Source organism: Argiope bruennichi, chromosome 2 (genome assembly GCF_947563725.1).
Source record: "Argiope bruennichi chromosome 2, qqArgBrue1.1, whole genome shotgun sequence".
Classification (NCBI taxonomy): domain Eukaryota; kingdom Metazoa; phylum Arthropoda; class Arachnida; order Araneae; family Araneidae; genus Argiope; species Argiope bruennichi.
This window is the reverse complement of record NC_079152.1, coordinates 70,460,738-70,479,673: the sequence shown is the minus strand read 5'-3', so window position 1 is coordinate 70,479,673 and position 18,936 is coordinate 70,460,738. Positions and strand designations below refer to the sequence as shown.

Genomic DNA, 18,936 nt, shown 5'->3' with positions numbered 1-18,936 from the left:
GGTGAAGTGACCCTGGGCAGCAAAGAGTTGATGAACGGCGTCGAGTGTCGGGCATGCAGATCCGCTTTGGCGTGGGGTATGTCTGGTCTGGTACTGTGTGGGGCACGTTTTGATTTGTTTATTTATTTATTATCCCCCCCCCCTCTGGTTGCGTCTCTTTCCTTTCTCTTTAGGTTAAGTTCCCTCTAAACCGGCTCCCAGCGTGGAAGATGGAAAGTGGACGGTTGAATGTTGGAGTTACTTTGAAACATTCATTTTTTAAAAAGGTTTCAATCTAATAAATTTTTGAAGGATGAAATTTTTAGTGATTCAAGCAGTTGTTCTATTAGCAGGTTCTTTTTATTTATTTTTTCAGTGACGGATTTAGGTATGCTGTGCATATTATGAGGTGCCACTTTTAATAAACTTGTCAATTTAGTTCCACATTTCAATTCATTTTTAACACCCTAACGATTTATTTTAGTTTCCTTTTCTATTAACTTTATGATGTTTTAATTTATGAAATGTATTTTAATATGTCTGATATCACTTATATCACTTCATACTGCCATGCATTCATGTTTCTAGGCAATATTATTGAAGCAAATATTCGAATTATAATATTAGCAAATATTATAAACGTTCTAATAACTAAGTGAATATAATGAAACATAATCGAACCTGACCGTTCATACTTGATATTATCCTAATTAAGAGAATTTGTACTTTTAATTGAATTATAACAAATAAAAATTGTATTTTTAAAGTTTTTAATTGTTCTGCTATCAGCCCCTTCTCAGTTTAACGGTCTAGGTAGTTGCCTAATCGAAACCCCTCAATTGTTGTTGTTGATAATCTATTCAGTTTATGTGACATAAAGCATTCACCGCAGATTTCATAACGTTTCTTAATGCCTTTTCAAAATGGAAAATAGTAGTTTATGATTTAAACTACATAAGAGGTTCTATAATTATATGAATTCTTTAAAATTAGCACTCCTTTCTCTTATTACCTTTTAAAGAAATAATAAATCACAGGAAATCAATGCTAATTATCTAAAACTAAAGCCAATATAAGACAAATTCTTTTCAATATTTCTTGCAATACTTACCTGCAATGATATATTTTTGAAATATTGATAATCTTTTTTAGTCATTTTACAATCTTCTCGGCAAATTTTATTTCTGAATTTTTTTTATAACGCAGAAATATTAAAATTCTATTTAATCAGATTATTAATTTATCAGATAATTTTAATTTCGCGTGTCAACAAACTATTGTTTGGAACGGAAAAGTTTTTTCTGAAAATGCCTGGTTAGCAAATAAAAAATGATAATATCTTCAATCTAACGATGCATCGAATTATTTATTCTAAAGCAAATATTTGGGGGAAATTGACGAGTCACTTAAATATGCAATTGATATAATTTGGCATTTTAATGAAGGATACGTTAAATAGAATAGTAATAGAAACCTGCGGGAATGGTTTCCCCAAAATTTTCTGGCGTTGAAACCTGCGGGAATGGTCACTCCAAAATTTTCTGGCATACTCTCCAATAAAATTGTTATACCAGAGAATGGCGTACAATAATTACGAAATATTAACCTTTGGCATGAATTTAGCATTTTTACAGAATCTGTCGTGCGATCCTTGCCAGTATTTTTGGCTATTAATTCTTGGCTTCTAATTAACAGTACACCAGAAAAGAATTTGTGTTTTCCCCAAACGACTGAAACAGAAATTGTTTTCGAGTTATAACGTTTACTTTTATAGTTGTCGCGTTAACTTATATTCGAAATGCCGGAAATGCTTCTGAATTCTAGATTTCTGGATTTTGCTCAACATTTGATAGAAATGCATAAATTTAGTATAAAGATCAAATACCAAATTTTATCTGTCTAGCTCACAACGTTTTTGAGTTATCTTTGTTATAGAGAGATGGACATTTTCCAAATACGTATCTGTCGAACTTCTAAAAGCGTGGAGATTCGTCAAAATCTCGCGTTAGAATTTTTTGACAATTACAATACTTTCTCTATACTATGTACACGAGAAAGTAAAAATTCGTTCAATTTGTTGCGACATAAATTATAAATATTTCATTTAAAAGTAACTCACGAGTAGTTAAATAATTATAAATATTATTTTGTAAATAGTTGTTAATTCAGATGTGCAACAGTGTATTGTTATGGAATTTTTGAGTTTGTTATTTAAAAAAATATTAGTATTTGAATGAAAATAAGTTCATGTTAAATTATAATATTATTTATAATGTGGTAAGATTTCGTTTAATAGTAAGTTTGTCTGCATTCCATTTTTGGTGATTCATGAATACAACAAATAAATAAAAGTGCTCATATTGAATCAAATAAATAATAAAAACAAGCAACGGTATTATCTTCAGTCTTTTTGTGAATATTTTTATTTGTGAGAAAATATGAATATAGTAACAAATTATTGCCAGTTGAGCATTTAAATATTTTGCAAACGATATTTTAATACAAATTTGAATTTTTTAAAACTAAGCAATAATATAGTTAGTATTTAAATTATTCGGAGTCCTTAATTTTTTCAAAATCTCTATATTAACTCCAAATTCTAATAATTATAAAATCATGGTAATTCTTGAATGACACTGTAACTGCATAATGTATTTCGGATGTAATATTTACACATTCATGTAGCTCCAATCATTTAATAAATAACATTAATCAAATTGTATAGGAATTAACATAAAAACGATTAGCTTCGCATTATTTATTTCTTTTCAAAGCAATATTCAGGAAACAAAATCTTACAAATAAAAGCAAAATTTTGCGATAATTTATTTCTCTACAATATTTTGGATTACAATTTTGTTTAATTGATCGGATTTCTTCATATATATATATATTAATATGAATGAATCATTCGGGTATCGGTACAATCCTAACTATACGCCACAGCCTCATTTCATACCAGGGTAAGAATTATTTCAATTTCTAATTGGTAATATGGAGCCATATAAATAACATACTCAATATACTTTATCAGGATTACGTAATATTTTGGCTATAAAATGCTTAATTTCGGATGTCAAATGGTTTTTGTGATATCGGAAATTATCATTCAGTTCACATTTAGTTTCAGTAAGAATTTAGATTTATGTTCATTTTCTCACCAAGCAAGTCAAAATCGTGCCAATTGTCCAAAAACTCGCCATTTTGTATAGATACCAAAAATGGCAGCAACTGGCTTTTAGTCTTGGGATAAAAATTGTAACGATTATATCTGGCGAAATTTGTTCTAAAATAATTCGATTTCGACGACATTAATCAAGCCTAGACTCTCATAATTCCAAAAAATATCAGTAAAGAATTCTAAACAAAAGAAATAATGTAACTAAATAGAAAAATGAAGCATAATAGTTTATATGCGATAATGGTTCCTTTAATGAGATTGCAGAACTATAACTCTCTCAGCAAATATTTCAAGTAAACAAAAAATATTCATTCTTTTCTCGTAAAATTTGCTAACATTTCGCGAATGAGATAATAAAGATTTTGTACAATTAAGAATTATATATGTGTGTGTATGCGTTCCCGGCAATGTATTAAATGTCGGCATTCTATAGAATGGCAAATGCTATTTGGACAAAGTATAGAAAAAAAGTCATGATAAGGCTGTTATTTCAGTTTATTCATTCCTCAAAAATAAAATTATTATATTGAAAAATACTAAGAGTGCCATTAAAACTTTTTATCAAAATGCATTACAAACGCAAATGTTATACAAAACAAAACTGATCACTTTTTTTCATTAAACTAAACCATATAAAATATGAACCTACTTGTTAAACCAAGAAAAGAAATAATTTTATTTTGAATTGCACATAATTTTATTTCTTGCTAGACCCCATTGGCGACCAACTGTTTCGCTTGGATTAATGGTCACTGAAAGTTTCAATTGAATATTTTATGTAATTTGCTCTTAATTTTTTCTTTGATTTTAATAAATATTTTTAAACTTCACATTTTGATAGTCATATAACTCGTACTGTTATAGAAACCTTGCACCGTTCTGTTTTTTATACTGTACACTTTTCTAATTTTCTATCATCTACTCTATAATTTAAATTTAAATTTGAAAAAGTAGTGATTAAACTTCAATTAATACAATTTTTTTTTCTGAAACCAAATGTGTTTTTTTTAATATGTAGCACAGAAAATAAAATCGTTCAAGACTGAAATTTTATGCGTTTTACAGCATATACTCTGATTTATCGTAAAATTTAGCTTTATATTTTAATTTCAAAAGAATTTAAATGCCAATAATAATATTTATTTTGTTTCAGTCAATAAGTATACTTCTGAAAAAGTATGAAATCTAAATTTTATAGAGTCCACCAATACTATGAATTATTTTCAGCAAAATATTCTTAACATTCCAATTTTTAAATTTAAAAAAAAAAAACCCTTCAATCTTCTGAGACCAAATCTAATTGAGTTAAGTAGGTTTAAATATTATTATTTTAGAACGATTAACAATTTCATTATTTTAGGCCAATCAGCTTTAGCCAGTTTCCAGGCCTTAATAAATGTATTTTGCTCAAGGCAGTCAATGGAGTGGTTTAAAGTTGTACGTTTTTATTATAAAATAATGATTTTCAGATTTTCTTAGTTGACAAATATTTTTGCGACAAACGAGTCCTTGCCTCAAAAGAGTGGAATCACATTTTATTAGTACCTAAAGAATGTTTTATTAAATAGGATTCATACGATCGAAGGTCTGTACATAAATTTGAAATTCTGTAATTTATAAAAAAAAACATTTAAATTACATAAAATATAATTCTTCATTTAGACCATTTTTTGCTAGTTAATGCCTGTTACTAACGATTTACAAATTAGCGGATGGACCCCGATTAGTGGTTACTCTATATATATCAAAATGTGTTTGCTTTAAGTAACACAGAATTACTGAATTAATAATATGGATATTTTAAAAGTCACAAAACTCTTTTTCTTGTATTTTTTTTATAAAACATCATGTTTCATATTTATTTTATTTATTTGTTAAAAAAATTATAATGTTCTAAGCTTAGTTAACAGTGAAAGTTAATTTCATTGTTTAGTTTGAACTTTAGTCAGCGTGATGACAACGCATTGATAAAAGTTAACTTTTTTCCCTTCCTGCAAGCATAACCAGCCAGTACAGGTTAAATTATATATTGGAAGAAAATATGCTCAGAATATTTTTTTTTAAAGTTGATTAAAAATTGAAAAAAAAATATACGTAAAATAATAGGTATTATTTAAAAAAATAAATTTTTGAATCATAAGGTGATATAAAAATTATTTTCGTACTGGAATAATTTTGTTTGTTATTGTCGAAAAACATCAAAATTTCACTTAATTTTCCTTAATCAAAATTCTGATTAAGATTTCTAAGAATTCGAGGTATACCTTCCCACCTTCCAAAGTATATATTCCTGTTTTGATAACTAAAGTCATACAGTCTATTTCGTAGATCGCCGAAATGCAGACACACACTCACACACATATACAAACAAATATACATGCACACATACTGTTCGTTTCAGTATTCAGAGATAACCACTTTTCAAAGATTCTATATCATTAAGGGGAGTGACGCGGTAGGATGGGTGTATTTCCGGAATTCTTTGTCATTCGCCTTGATTTTCACCCTATTAGATACTTAAAAAAAAATCACGTGTATATGAATGTTGTGTTACTTCTATCCGTATTATAATTCAGTCTGCGAGTTATCCGAGTTTATTTTATTGTTAAATGTAAACATCCCCTCCTTTCATCTTTCCTCTCACCCCTATTTTAACGAATTAAACCGATCCTAACGCATGCGCAAAAGCGAGGAGGGTTTTAGAATCCGTTGTCAAACAATATTCATCTTTGTTATAAGTAGAGATAAAAAAAATAGGGTCATCGGATATGCATTTCTTAATTTAATCGGTTTATTATCAACATTTTATGGAATGAATGGGTAATGTGTGAAATATTAATCGTTTCATATGTTTCCAGTCAAACTTTGGCATTCTACAGAATGCCAGGTTTGAAACTTTGCTGGAGAATTTTTTTGCGAACAATTTTTGGACAAATGTAACTGTAGGGGACATATTCCCGCAGCCGGACTGCAACAAAGAGTACCTTGTTAAGAGAAAAATCCAACTTTCTCAAAAACAAATGTTTATTGCACAAGTTATTTATAAAAGGCATCAATGTGAAAAAAAGAATATATACAAATGCGAGTGAATAAATACACACATCGCTTCTTAAACACTGCAATTCGTAACACTCATTTTCCACCTCTTAAATGGTCATTTCTTTGATTCTATTCATTATTTCGCTCTAATATTTGCCCATCACTTTTACTTTACATGTCATTTAAAAAAACGTTCTTTTAAATAAAATGCTTTGTTTACATAATTTGCTAATCGCCCAAGGCTCACTGGAGATGTCCGTTATCTTTAATTTTTAAATCGTTTAAATATAACTTCATATCCATGATACCATAGAACTGCCAGATATCAGTTACTTTAATTATGTTACACTTAATCCGTCCATTGCGTATATGAACCTTTCTAATGGAGACCGTGTCGATATTAAAAATGTAAATGTGTGGTTCACCTATCTTCGTAATACTGTGTCAACTTGATTCACTTAGTATGTACACAACGCAAATATTTTTCCTCTCAAAACCAATAAGAATTGGCATGGCGTAGATTAAAAAGTTGGATATCTAAAGACGTTCACTTTTGCTCACTCACGCACTCGCCAATCGCTATATCGCCAATCCGGGAAACGCGCCAGTTTTGGCATGGTATAGATTGGAGGATTGGATATTCAATACATGGAAATCTAGTTTTATTGTGTCATTTGGAATAGAATTTGTGAAAAGCTGGTGTGGAAGAAAAGTCTTGGGGTGCACGGAAAGAGCTTGCTGGACACACTAACAAAATGATCAGATCAATTGTTTAAGTTGAAAATGATATGGAATGGTGGTACTCCCCGTTTCATTTTTCAGTCCATATTATTAAGCTAAGTTACATGTCAAACTCCCTTCCATACACTCGAAGCTTCTACCCACCTGTATTTACTGAGTGCCATTCCAAATGGCTCGATTGGTATGGAGTAATAGAATTTAGCACTGATTAAATATTTAACTTTCCGCAACACCCATGCCAATTTTGACAGGTTTGTGCATTAATGATCGATTCTAGAGTGTCATCATTCCATTGAAGTGGCATAGAAAGATCATGAATATCCGAACTAAAGAAAGTTATTTTGATTTTCTTTAAATGTTCTTTTTATTTTATTTTTAATAAACTTGTATTTGCGAAATTGAAGGTATGGTGGCTATTTACCAAAAGTGTTGACTAGATATGGCTCAACTTATGGAAATATATCGCATGAAGTGATGAGGCGGCTACCTTCTGTCGCAAAACGTCTAGCACCTTTGGAGCCAGAAGACAAAGACAGCACTAAAGATAAAGTAACTCTAGACTGCCATTGCCAGAAAGGTAATTGTTAATATACGTTCTTTCTAAAAATATATGTTATTCTAAACTTTCACTTCAAAGAGAATAATAATAATATCAAAAATTACTCATTTAAAATGGTCCTTTGATTGTACAATTAAACTAGACATTACTTTTCTCTTTGGTTCGTCCTTATTGAAACTTTAAGTTTTTGATGATTCATAATGGACAAATTCAACTCAGACGGCAGGATCGAAATTCCTGATGTTTAGTTTCAATATCGTCGACTCACCTGGTTCACACTACACGTTTCCAATTTACTTGCTGTTGATTCCAAAATTATTTTCATAAGGTTATTAAGAAGGTTGCTTGAATTAACAATTCAAGGACAATATTCGAGAAAAAGGCTGCGTGATGAGTAACAACATATTATACATGTAGATACATGCAGAGACGGATATCCTATTGAGCAACTGGCTAGGGTAGCTGTACTGAGGAGGTGGGGGGGGGAGCTGCAAGCAGAATTGATTAAAAAGAAATATATTAGTTTAACCACCATATAAATAAATTCATAAAAAATAAAAATTATATGAATTATAAAGCAATATAATAACCTCATTAACACTTTACCAAGCATAATTGTCCGGGTTTTTTTCTATTTTATAACATTCGCTTACTTATTATTGTATTTATTAACGCTGAGCATCTTTTAATAACATCGTTCTTAAATGTGAATGCAGCGTAGTCATGAGTTATGATAAATAAATAAATAATGCATTTACAAGAAAAAAAATCTAAATCAAATAATTAACAGTTGTTAATTTCAAATCGATTGAAATATAAAACAAATTATCGTTAGTTTTTGACCAAAATTATCAAAAGAGGGGGATCTACCGCTTACAATCCGTTGCTATTAAAAGCCATTCTTCTAAAGGAATATCTGGCGCAGCATGGGCCATATATGGTCCTTGCACCTATAAGCAAACACAATCCAAATGAATATTTTAAAATTTATTACAAACACAAGAAAAAACAACGCGAGATTAGTGAATTCCAATGAATTATTTAAGAAGTTGTGGCTATTTGAAGAACTATTACTAAATTTCTGATTTTAAATTTTTATATAAAAGTAAAGAATTTAATAACCGATGCTCTTTCATTCGAAATTCGAAGACACCACATCTCACAGCAACTATGACATCATCATTACATACTTAATAGACATAGATGAATCTATATGCTATTCTTAGAACAAAATAGAAGCATAAAAAAATGCAATAATGAAAATGCATGAACCTGCAGGCTTACATGACACAAAATATTTTGAAAAGGGTCGTATTTGAGAAAAAATGGAAATCATTTATGCAATAATATACACTTAAATTGTGGGGAAAATATACCCTAAGATTATAAATAGAAATGTTCAAAAGATGATATTTTTATTTTATTAATTTTATTAGATGTTTGAAAAGTAAAATGACTTCTGATGCTTTCAGAATAAAAGGGAAAAAAATTGTTATTGGAATATTAATCTGAATGTTTTTTGTTTAAATATATCCTTTCCCCCTTTTTCCATGTGTACTACTCAGCATAATTTATTCCTTATTCTTTCCCTTCATTTATTAGAAATCGAGCACCATGAAGGTGGAATTATTTCGAATCAAGAAAAGATGTACATTCCTGAGCATGTGTGCCCAGGCTATACAGGTTAGCAATATACAATGTTACTGCGCCAGTTTTTTTTTTTTTTTTTTTTTTGAAACCGATTTTTTTTTTTTTTGAAAAAATTAATTTTATTATGATGAATGGACTGTACATGAATTAAATATAACACCAGGAGAATATTATTGATAACAATAAACCCAATTTATTAATTATTCATTATAAAATTAATCAATGAAAACATGTTCCAATCATCGGTAGGTCGATGATCTGATATGAAATGATCATGACTTTTATTTATTATCTTAATATATATAAATTACGTATCACATTGTTTGCCCGCGATGGACTCCTAAACTACTTAACAGATTTTAATCAAATTTGCACACCGTGTGCGCAGTTTGATCTAACTTAAAAGATAGGATAGCCCTTTTTTTGAATTTTTAATTAGAATTTTAATTATTAATTAAAAACTAACTTTCCCGCCAAAAATATCTTCATTTTTCCCATCGCCACATGAGTAAGGCTTCAGTTTTTTTTCCCAACAGTCATGAGGCTAGGCTTAAGATTTTTCGGCTGATTATTTGAAACGATTCTATTTATTTTCTTAATGTTTGATGCATTTAAATTTAAACATTGTTAATTAATTAATCGATCTTTCAGATTCATTCTTAAGTACTTTTGAATTAAAATAAAACAGAATAAAGGAAATTAAAAATTTCTAATCTGCATAGCGTTACCCCAACTGGCGTAGAAAAACTCACGCATTTGTGTTAGGTTTCGAATCCGAATGTTCGAATTATTTATGATCCTATCGGAAAACGTTTCTCAGGAATAAGATATCATTTTCCACAATTATTTTTTAATGCATACAATAAATTTGATACGTTGCAACGGATAAAGTATCACGATCTTATGTTTCAATTTTGTATTAATGTGCATGGTGGCAATTCTCAGAAATAAGATATTTTATTTGAAAATGATTCATTACAAACGTTTTAACGGATCACTGATTAATATAACATACTAAAATTCTGCTTTTTTTTTAATTATAAAGAAGTTTGGAAAAATACTTGGAGGTGCACACGGATAATTATTACTTTTCGTTTTGAATGAATTCCGATTCTTTATCTGACTGTTTACTAAGAAAAATGTTGCACGGCAATAACATTTGTTACCTTCATTGAATTTTCAATTAAATGATTTTAGTTCTTTTGTTAAGGATATCGTAAAAAAGGTAAGTGAACGAGCCAATAATAAGTTCCTCTAATCGGATAATAAAAAAATATTAACTCATTTGTATGCTAAATGAAATTTAATCTTTTTTATATAAATTATTGAAGATATGATAATAAAAAATGGTTAGAATAATCGTTTCAGTTTTTCATTTCTTTACTAATAAACTGCATGTACGTATCAAGTTATGTCAGCTATCATCAACTCAGCTATCATTCACTTCAGCTACAATGCTTATCATTATTTAATAAATGTTTCTGAAACTGATTTCATTTTGTAAATGAATTTTGAATTATTGCAACAGACAAATGTGTCAATGACAGAATAAATCTCGTGGCAACTTATGTGTGGAATATAGAACTTTTTTTTTTAAATCTTTCCTTTAAGCTGAGGAAGCCAGAATCTGTATCACTGAAGTTAGAGGATTTATTATACATCATAAAGGGTTTATACTAAGAAGGAAGGTATTAAGAAGGGACAAATTATTTGTTCATTATTTGACAGTCACAACTATCTGTTAGCTCCAAGCGATTCTAACAGATGGCGGTATCTGTTGACTGGATTGAGTAAGTATTCTAACAGATGGCGCTGTGTTAAAAGTACCAACGTTTCACATAAGCTACAATTTAATGGCATAACCACCACGTGTTGCTGAGGCTAAAGTATAAGTTAAATTTATTTCGTAGTAAACGCAATACAATGAAATTGTTCTTACTTTTTCAATTTTTGGTATTAGCATAGCCGACCACGTGTTATTTAGACTGAAGTATAAATTGAATTCATATTATAGTAAAAGTAATACAGTGGAATTCTTCTTGCTTTTTAATAATTAGTGCTTCATTGTTCAACAATCTTTAATTAAAATGCATGTTTAAAACAATCATTCTTATGGCGAAGTGCTGAAACGCTTCGATTGGCCATAAACATGCGCGTACAATTGCAAAATGATCCATCAGCACAAATATTTCCTGAACAATTACTAGATATTGGGAACGGTAAAATAGAACTGCAACCAAATACGCAATGCATTAAACTGCCAGACAATTTCTGCACTGTTCTTCAGGGAAAAAATGAATTGATTCAGAGTATTTTTCCGGATATACAGAGTAATTACTTGAATCATCTGGCTGAGTGATCGGGCTATTTTGGCAGCCAAAAATGTTGATGTTGACGAAATTAACTTCCAAATACAACAGTTGTTACCAGGCGATCTGATGTCTTTTAAATCAATCGATACTGTTGTTGATGAAAACGATAGTGTAAATTTTCCAATTGAATTTTTAAATTCACTAGATATACCTGGAATGCCACCACATAACCTTCGATTAAAGATTGGTTCACCTATTATTGTCCTGCGTAATTTGAATCCACCTCGATTATGCAACGCGTTTGGTCATCAAAAAAATCACCGGAAATATACTTGAAGCTACCATTTTAACTGGAAAGTTTAAAGGAGAAGTGGTCCTGTTGCCACGTCTTCCGATGATACCATCAGAATCTATGATACCCTTCAAAAGGTTACAGTTTCCAATTCGTTTAGCTTTTGTCATGTCTATAAATAAGTCTCAAGGTAAAACAATGTCCATTTGTGGTTTAGATTTAGAAAATCCATGTTTTTCTCATGGGCAACTATATGTTGCATGTTCAGGTGTAGGAAAAACGCCAAATCTATTTGTGTTAGTTAAAGACAGGTTAATCAAAAATATTGTGCACCAATTAAAATTAAATTGTAATTAAAAGTATTTATAATTCAAAATAATAAACATTATTGTCAAAGATTTAAAACTATCTGCCCTACCTACCTCATTTATAAGTTTAAGTGTTACGTGTTTTTTACTAACAACTTTGTAATGTACTCATTTGTTACAAACTTGAATATAAAAAATAAAGAAATTTAAATTTTTTTTGTATTCATTTTTACTCAATATCAACGGTAGTAGAAAATCAATCATGGAGGTCCCCATGTTTTTTTACAAATGGCATCTGTGTAAAAAAGCATGGTGGTCCCCATGACTGATGTTCTCCTACCGTTTCCCTTGAATAGTTTACTACTATGTAATATAACAAAAACCTTAGCCACAGCAACGAGTGGCCGGGTCTGCTAGTATAAAATAAAACTTACTTTTATTCGGAGTCTTTTTGATTAGTCAGTATGTTAAGAAAAGCCATTTATAATTTATTATACCAATAAATAAATAATGATATCACGATATATCGAAAAATATCGATATGTGTTGGTAAATATATCGCAATGATGAAGTTCGGTCATTGCTCAGCTCTACTTTCAAGTGCAGATATTTTTGCAGCTAATGCTTTTAGTGCCCGTGTTTTTAGTGATAATAGCTCAGACTGGCAATAAGTTTATACGTTTAAAACTAAGATTATGTAACTCCACTAACATGTGGTTTTCATACGCATCTGCATAGAATTATTAAAGCTCTCCCTAAAAAAAAAGAAAAGAAAAGGTAACGTTTTAAGTTAAAAATAAAAGAATAATGAAAGCCAGCCATCCACTAGCATTCCACGCCAGCTTCATTTCAATCCCTTCAAACGAATTCCTTGCTGGAATACGTCGGGTATCCCGTTCCCACCAACTGCATGCCTCCCAGACCTTTGCTCCTCCATTCACATTCGGTGAGCGCTCAATCCAAACGACGCGATAAAAATGGACTTTTAGGAGACTAAAACAGATTGGATGTTCAGTCACTCAGTCCTCGTCATGATGACTTCTGCCATTCTTTTACAATAGGCAAATAACTGACTGACCGACAACTTTATCTCTCGGCTTTTCATTGTTTCCATGACAGGGTAAGAAAGCTCCAAGAAAAATATCGTAATTTTTTTTTTTTCGTTTCCTAATTCGAAATATCGCAAAAATTGTAACAGTTTCAGGAGTTTTTTTTCTTTTCTTTTTTGTCGCCAAATTTTTCAACAAATCCGACTGTCATTGATACAGCATTTATCAGTAAAAGTCTCTTCCTTATAATGAAAGCGATTGCGCAGAGAAGCAATTTTATAAATTCGTAATATAATTAATATCAAATTATAAATGCATTTTCATGATAATATTCATTGAAGAAAAAGCATTTAAAAATATCATATAGTGTAGAAAGAAAAACCCAAGAACAAATTTACAGAATTCCTGACTTTGAAAATAGTAATTTTCATCACACAATTTCAGGTTGTTTGACTCTAAAAAAGAAAGGAGTTCCATTGAATATTTGTTGTGAAGACGTGTTAAGAGCACTGGGTTGCGAACAAGATCCGTATGACATTCCTGAAGAAAAAATGGAAGACCCATTTCCTGGTCCACCTCCCCCAATAGATTTTTTGCAAGTAAAGAAAAGGAGCAGAAGAGGAGTATGGGTGAAGCCCGAATTTGCACATCAAAGTAAACGTTGATCATATGAGACGCTAATCTTATTTCAGGGAAAACCGAAAACTTATGATTTTTTTTAAAAAATGGACACATGGTTTTTTTACTTTCATTTTTTGCAAAATTTTTTTACTATCTCATGTTCAGCTTCAACTGCCGATAATTAATAAATTTTAGAGCACAATTATTAGAAAATATTGGACTCATAACTTTAAAATTGAAGAAATTGTAGCAAAAATCATTTAGAAATAATAAAACAATTGATCATTAATAAGTGGCTGCTCTGTGTCGTAGTAACATTCTTTCCGTCACACATCAAATGATTAATGTTCATAAAGAATATCGATTGAATGAACATTGCGATGATTGACATTCAGTTTTAAAAATAATATACGTTTGAAATAATGCAAAGATAATAAATTTTCGATTTACGTCATTAAAGTATTTAGATTTAAATGTAATCTCACCAAAAAATTACAACAGAAAAGAAAAGAAATTTACAAATTCGAAAGTACATTTATTGAAATTTGCACGCGACTTATCCAAGATTTTTGTAACATCTGAAAGCAAGATTTCATTTACGAAAGTATGTACGGCTAATAAATCTAAAACAAACAATTCATTTATATTTTATGCATAGAAATTCTAGGAATTCCCAATGCTCTGCTCATTATATCCAGAGATCGTATTAAAATACCACGGCTAAACAACGAATGTTGAGTAAAATTCAAGGTTTGAGCAACAGCGAGTTTTGCTGTATCAATTTAAAAATCCTACAGCTTCTGTAACATCTGTTTCAGAAAGTCACAGTCTAGTTCTGATGGTCTCTACATGCCTCTGCATTCTAGAATTCTAGAGTCTCCATTGTCTGACCCCGCGTATTATTTAAGTATTCTAAGACTACAATTTTTCAACGTTTCTATCCCACTAAGGGGTAAGATATGGAAAGACGAGCTCCTTTCCGGAATTCGTCATTTCCCACCTTCGATTTTCGCCCTATTATATGTATTTTCGTTCAGTTTTCCTCCTCAATTTTATGTGAGTGTTGTGTCATTTTTGATCGAACCATTTTATTTTAACTCAAAATTGCGTACTAATTGCTTATATTTCTCATTCAAGTGGCAAAGAAAGCTTTCAGATTGTTTTATGTAATATCTTAAATGAGATCGAGATTATCTATTGTTGTAAATCTCAAAATGTTATCAAAGAATTTAATAACAAATAAAAAAAAGTTTTAATATAAAAAATTATTATTATTTTATAAAAAAAGTGATTTACTAAATTTTAGAACAAAGATCTTCCATTTATCATAATCATTTAATATTGGGGTTCCTTATAGTAAATAAAAATTGCTCTAAAATATGTTATTGTTAATTAGTATCTTTTTCCGACAATATTACGAATTATCTGCGGTTTTTACGCCTCCTAAGTGTAAGAATAATCCAAGGTCATTTTATTATTAAATGCAAACATTTCTTTCTTTCATCTTTCCTTTCAGCCCTAAGTAAACGCATCCTGACGCATGCGCAAAAGCGCTGGAGATTTCGAATCCGATAACGATAGAATCATGACCGTCGAGATCTAGAGTTTCTAGACTGCTATGATTGAATCCCCTCAATAATGGAAACGCTGATTCTAGTGAAAAAGAAAAATCATGCTCAAACACCAGAAATCGAAAATTGTTGTAAATGTTTTACTCAAAATTTATCCCTTTCATTTGCCAAAGTAAATATCAAGCAATTATTTTTATGTTATTATCACAAAAGATATTTTTGCTTTGATAGTCTCTTCTTTTAAACCATTTTTAATTTGTTTTGTTCAAAGCTTCTTTCTTTCTACGTTTCATTTGCTTCTTTTCATTCAGTCATTTTCTTTATTTTATTTTTACTGTCTCGTATATGAAGTATGAAGAAAATATTGTATTCATCAAAAAATTCGAACTTGAGGTTGTGGCGATTCGCTGCATTTTAGGCCTCTCTGAGTTCGAAAAACACATTTCTGGCATTATGTCGATTTATCGGTAAACACAAAAACGCTTTAAGATATACGAATGAAAAGTGGAATATGCTTTTACGATCTAATTTGAAGAATTTTTGAAATTTTGAACGAAATTCCTTTAGGAGAAGTCTAATTGTTCGAATGCAAGTGAATTCGGTAATTATAAAGCAAAGAGCAAGGTAAAATTTTGTACTCAGGTTTAGCATCTAAACTATAGATTCTATAAAATTTTGACACAAATATGTCAAAAGTTTGCACATTCTGTATTTTAACATGCATATCAAATGCAATAATTCATAAACACAATGACTAAAATCTATGAAATTTGGTATGTTACTTTATGACTATAACTGTAATTCCGTGTCAAATCTTGGTTTCAATCGATTGAAAAAAGGCGTATAAAATTCATTCTGCGCTTTAAATTTCATAAATATACTAGATCAGACCAAAGATCAATATTTTGCAACTACTGTTCGCCAGTGCCATTTGAGGCATTCTTGACCTTATTCAAGGTCCATAATTTTATGTGGGGGAGGGGGATACGACCATGAACTGGGAAGTATGCAAGAAAGTTTCTTGTAGACGACTCCGTATGGTTTTTAACGTAAAAGTAAGGGAAGAACATTTTCTTTGAATGAGGGTGCAATGTATAAAATTTAACTTTGGCTTAGCGTTGCGATGTATGTCGTCAATTTTTTTCCTACCCTACTTGGAGAATAAATGAGTGATTAAGAACTTAATATTTGATAAAAAGCCCAAGAAACAGAAAGTTAACAATAGCAACCTCAACAGCAAAAAATTTGACATCATTGTTCTAAACAAATACAACATGCGGCATATTTTATGAAAATGATGCATACTATATCAATTTTTTTTTTTTTTTGCATGTTTGCCATTCTCATATCTAATTGTATTTAATGAAATTAAATATTTCTGGTCATCTAAGGTAAATTATTATGGTTAAAGACAATTGAAATTTACATTATGAAAAAAATTGCATCATCATGTACATTTAAATAATTGTAAATACGACTCTAAAACAATTTATGTAATTGAACAGAAATTATTTTCTGCTACTAATGATCAATATCATTTATATAAAAAGAAAATTGTTTAATTCCGTGTATTTTTTTTTTTTTTTTCTACAGCTTAAAACATAAAATATCCATTATGTGATTCATTGATGATGTGGCTTTTACTACTTTCTTTCTAACTGTGTAACTGCACCATTCATTGTACAAGAGTAGAAAATTTAATTATGATAGGCGTATAATTACAATAAATATAAAATAGATACTAATTTGAAACTTTTATAGCTTTTCATTCATCAGTGTTAAGCACAACATCTTTCAACGATATTGAAGTCGTAGGAGCAGCACCAGTTCTGTTGATGGTCGGATTGAATGATATATTGTTTTAAGAATCTTTGGAATTTGCAAATGCCACAAATCAGTTCCTTGTTCTTTTGGACCAAATCATAATTAAAGGGGTAGAAAGCAACATCCAATCCCAACGAAAAAGGGGAGGGCACCTTTCAGTGGCTTCTACTAAACCTTTCGATTAACTTCTAAATCCGAATCAACAGCAAAGCATTTATTAAATAATAATGCGAAAAACAAAAAATGAAAAGAATTTACACATTACTAGGGCCACACACAAAATAAAATTGAAGGTAGAAAAAGGAAATAATCTATTTCGAAATCCTGAAGAAACAGCAAACTTTGTTTTAATTAATTTCTTAGTTTAAAAGAATTTCTACAAGTGGAATTAAAGATGACAAATTTTCAACTTTTATGCCAGATACAGCTACAACTAAATTTGCAATGGAAAAGTTAATAGTATCAAAACAGAATTTGAAATAATATCTGAAAGTAACAATAACAAGTTTTTTAAGGCCCATGCAAAGTGCAAATGAATTAAATGCTGATTAAGAGAATTAAGAATCCAATATTAATGCAACTAAATGTAACTTATGAGATCCTGGAACTTAAAAGTTTGCTGAGCTCTGAGATTGTAGATTATATTATAAGACATATACCAAGACGTTTAACAGAGTTCAAAAATTGTGATTTTTCACAGTCCAAGAGTGTTATTCTTACTACCGTAGATTAGTAAAAAATGAAGAGCTGGAAAAGAGTGGACGGATGATACATTCGAACGCAAAGGAATATATTATTAACGCTTAGCTTGTAAATTATTTCTTACAAAAGTATTTTTTTTAACTTGATGATTTTATCGATTGAAAAAACAATACAAGAATTGCAGAACGAGAAAAAATACTGATTATAAAGGCGATATAAAAATCTTAAGATAGATCATTCTTTGGGGAAAACTCATTCGTAATTCATCAGATGTATACAAGATAAATTCAGCATTTCAAAAATTAAATGAGAATTTTGGACTTTTGTATATGATAGTAAATTTGGGAGATGAGGAAAAAAGAGTGACTTACTAGTACGAACCTAGAAAAATGACTTACATGAGGAATTAACCCCCCACCCAGGGGAGCCACTTCGAAATGAGGATAAAAGGCTTCTGGCATGGTTTTTGGATCTCGCCATCCTGGAGGTACACGAAAAGGTGGGGTCTGGCTCCTCCCATCGATGACGAGACGTATTTCCTTAGAGAAGGGTTGTACCGTGGCCAGGGTTGTACCAGTATAGCCATAGCCCTTAGGACTCAACTACAGTTCCCGCCAGTGTTGCTGTTGCGGCGGTCCGGTCATTCAGTATTTGTTATCCTTGTGCCTTCGGGGGATCGGTGAGTCAGTGATATGACTTACATGAGGAACTCAGTGAAGAATGTATTAATTTCAAACAATGCATTTTTGCAAATGCACTTGAACTTGAGAAAAAAAAAGCCCTCAATAATTCATATAAAACAATTACCCTTTCTTTTTCTCAACTTAAAAGTCGTTTTTACTTTGTATGATGACTGCTAATGCACATAGAGAAAGATCTTTTAGTGACATTATTTGAGAAACTCCTTTTAACAGGAAGATAAAAGTTTCAAATCTAAAATGCATTGTTTTTATCTTTCGGTACGTTTTTAATATTGAAATCACTGATGTGATTAAAAATGTTGTTGCTTTAAAGGCTCGTTGAATTGAACCTATATTTATTTATAATATATTAAAATATTAATTAACCACTTATATGGTTTTGTTAAGTCATATTATGTTTGCTTACT

General features: G+C 30.3%; 1 protein-coding gene across 1 annotated transcript; it reads left to right on the top strand.

The window, feature by feature from the left end:
• Positions 1-42: 42 nt before the first annotated feature.
• Positions 43-13,797, top strand: LOC129989349 (uncharacterized). The gene is made up of 4 exons (XM_056097841.1): positions 43-76; positions 7,345-7,517; positions 9,102-9,182; positions 13,555-13,797. The coding sequence occupies exons 1-4, from the start codon at positions 54-56 to the stop codon at positions 13,773-13,775; spliced, it is 498 nt and encodes a 165-aa protein (XP_055953816.1). The 5' UTR covers positions 43-53; the 3' UTR covers positions 13,776-13,797.
• The last annotated feature ends 5,139 nt before the right edge of the window (positions 13,798-18,936 follow it).

Excerpts from the sequence above, each read along its gene's own strand:
- LOC129989349 (XM_056097841.1), top strand. The coding sequence starts at position 54 with ATGCAGATCCGCTTTGGCGTGGG. Across the intron at positions 77-7,344 it reads CAGATCCGCTTTGGCGTGGG|GTATGGTGGCTATTTACCAA; the intron begins GTATGTCTGGTC and ends GCGAAATTGAAG. Across the intron at positions 7,518-9,101 it reads AGACTGCCATTGCCAGAAAG|AAATCGAGCACCATGAAGGT; the intron begins GTAATTGTTAAT and ends TTCATTTATTAG.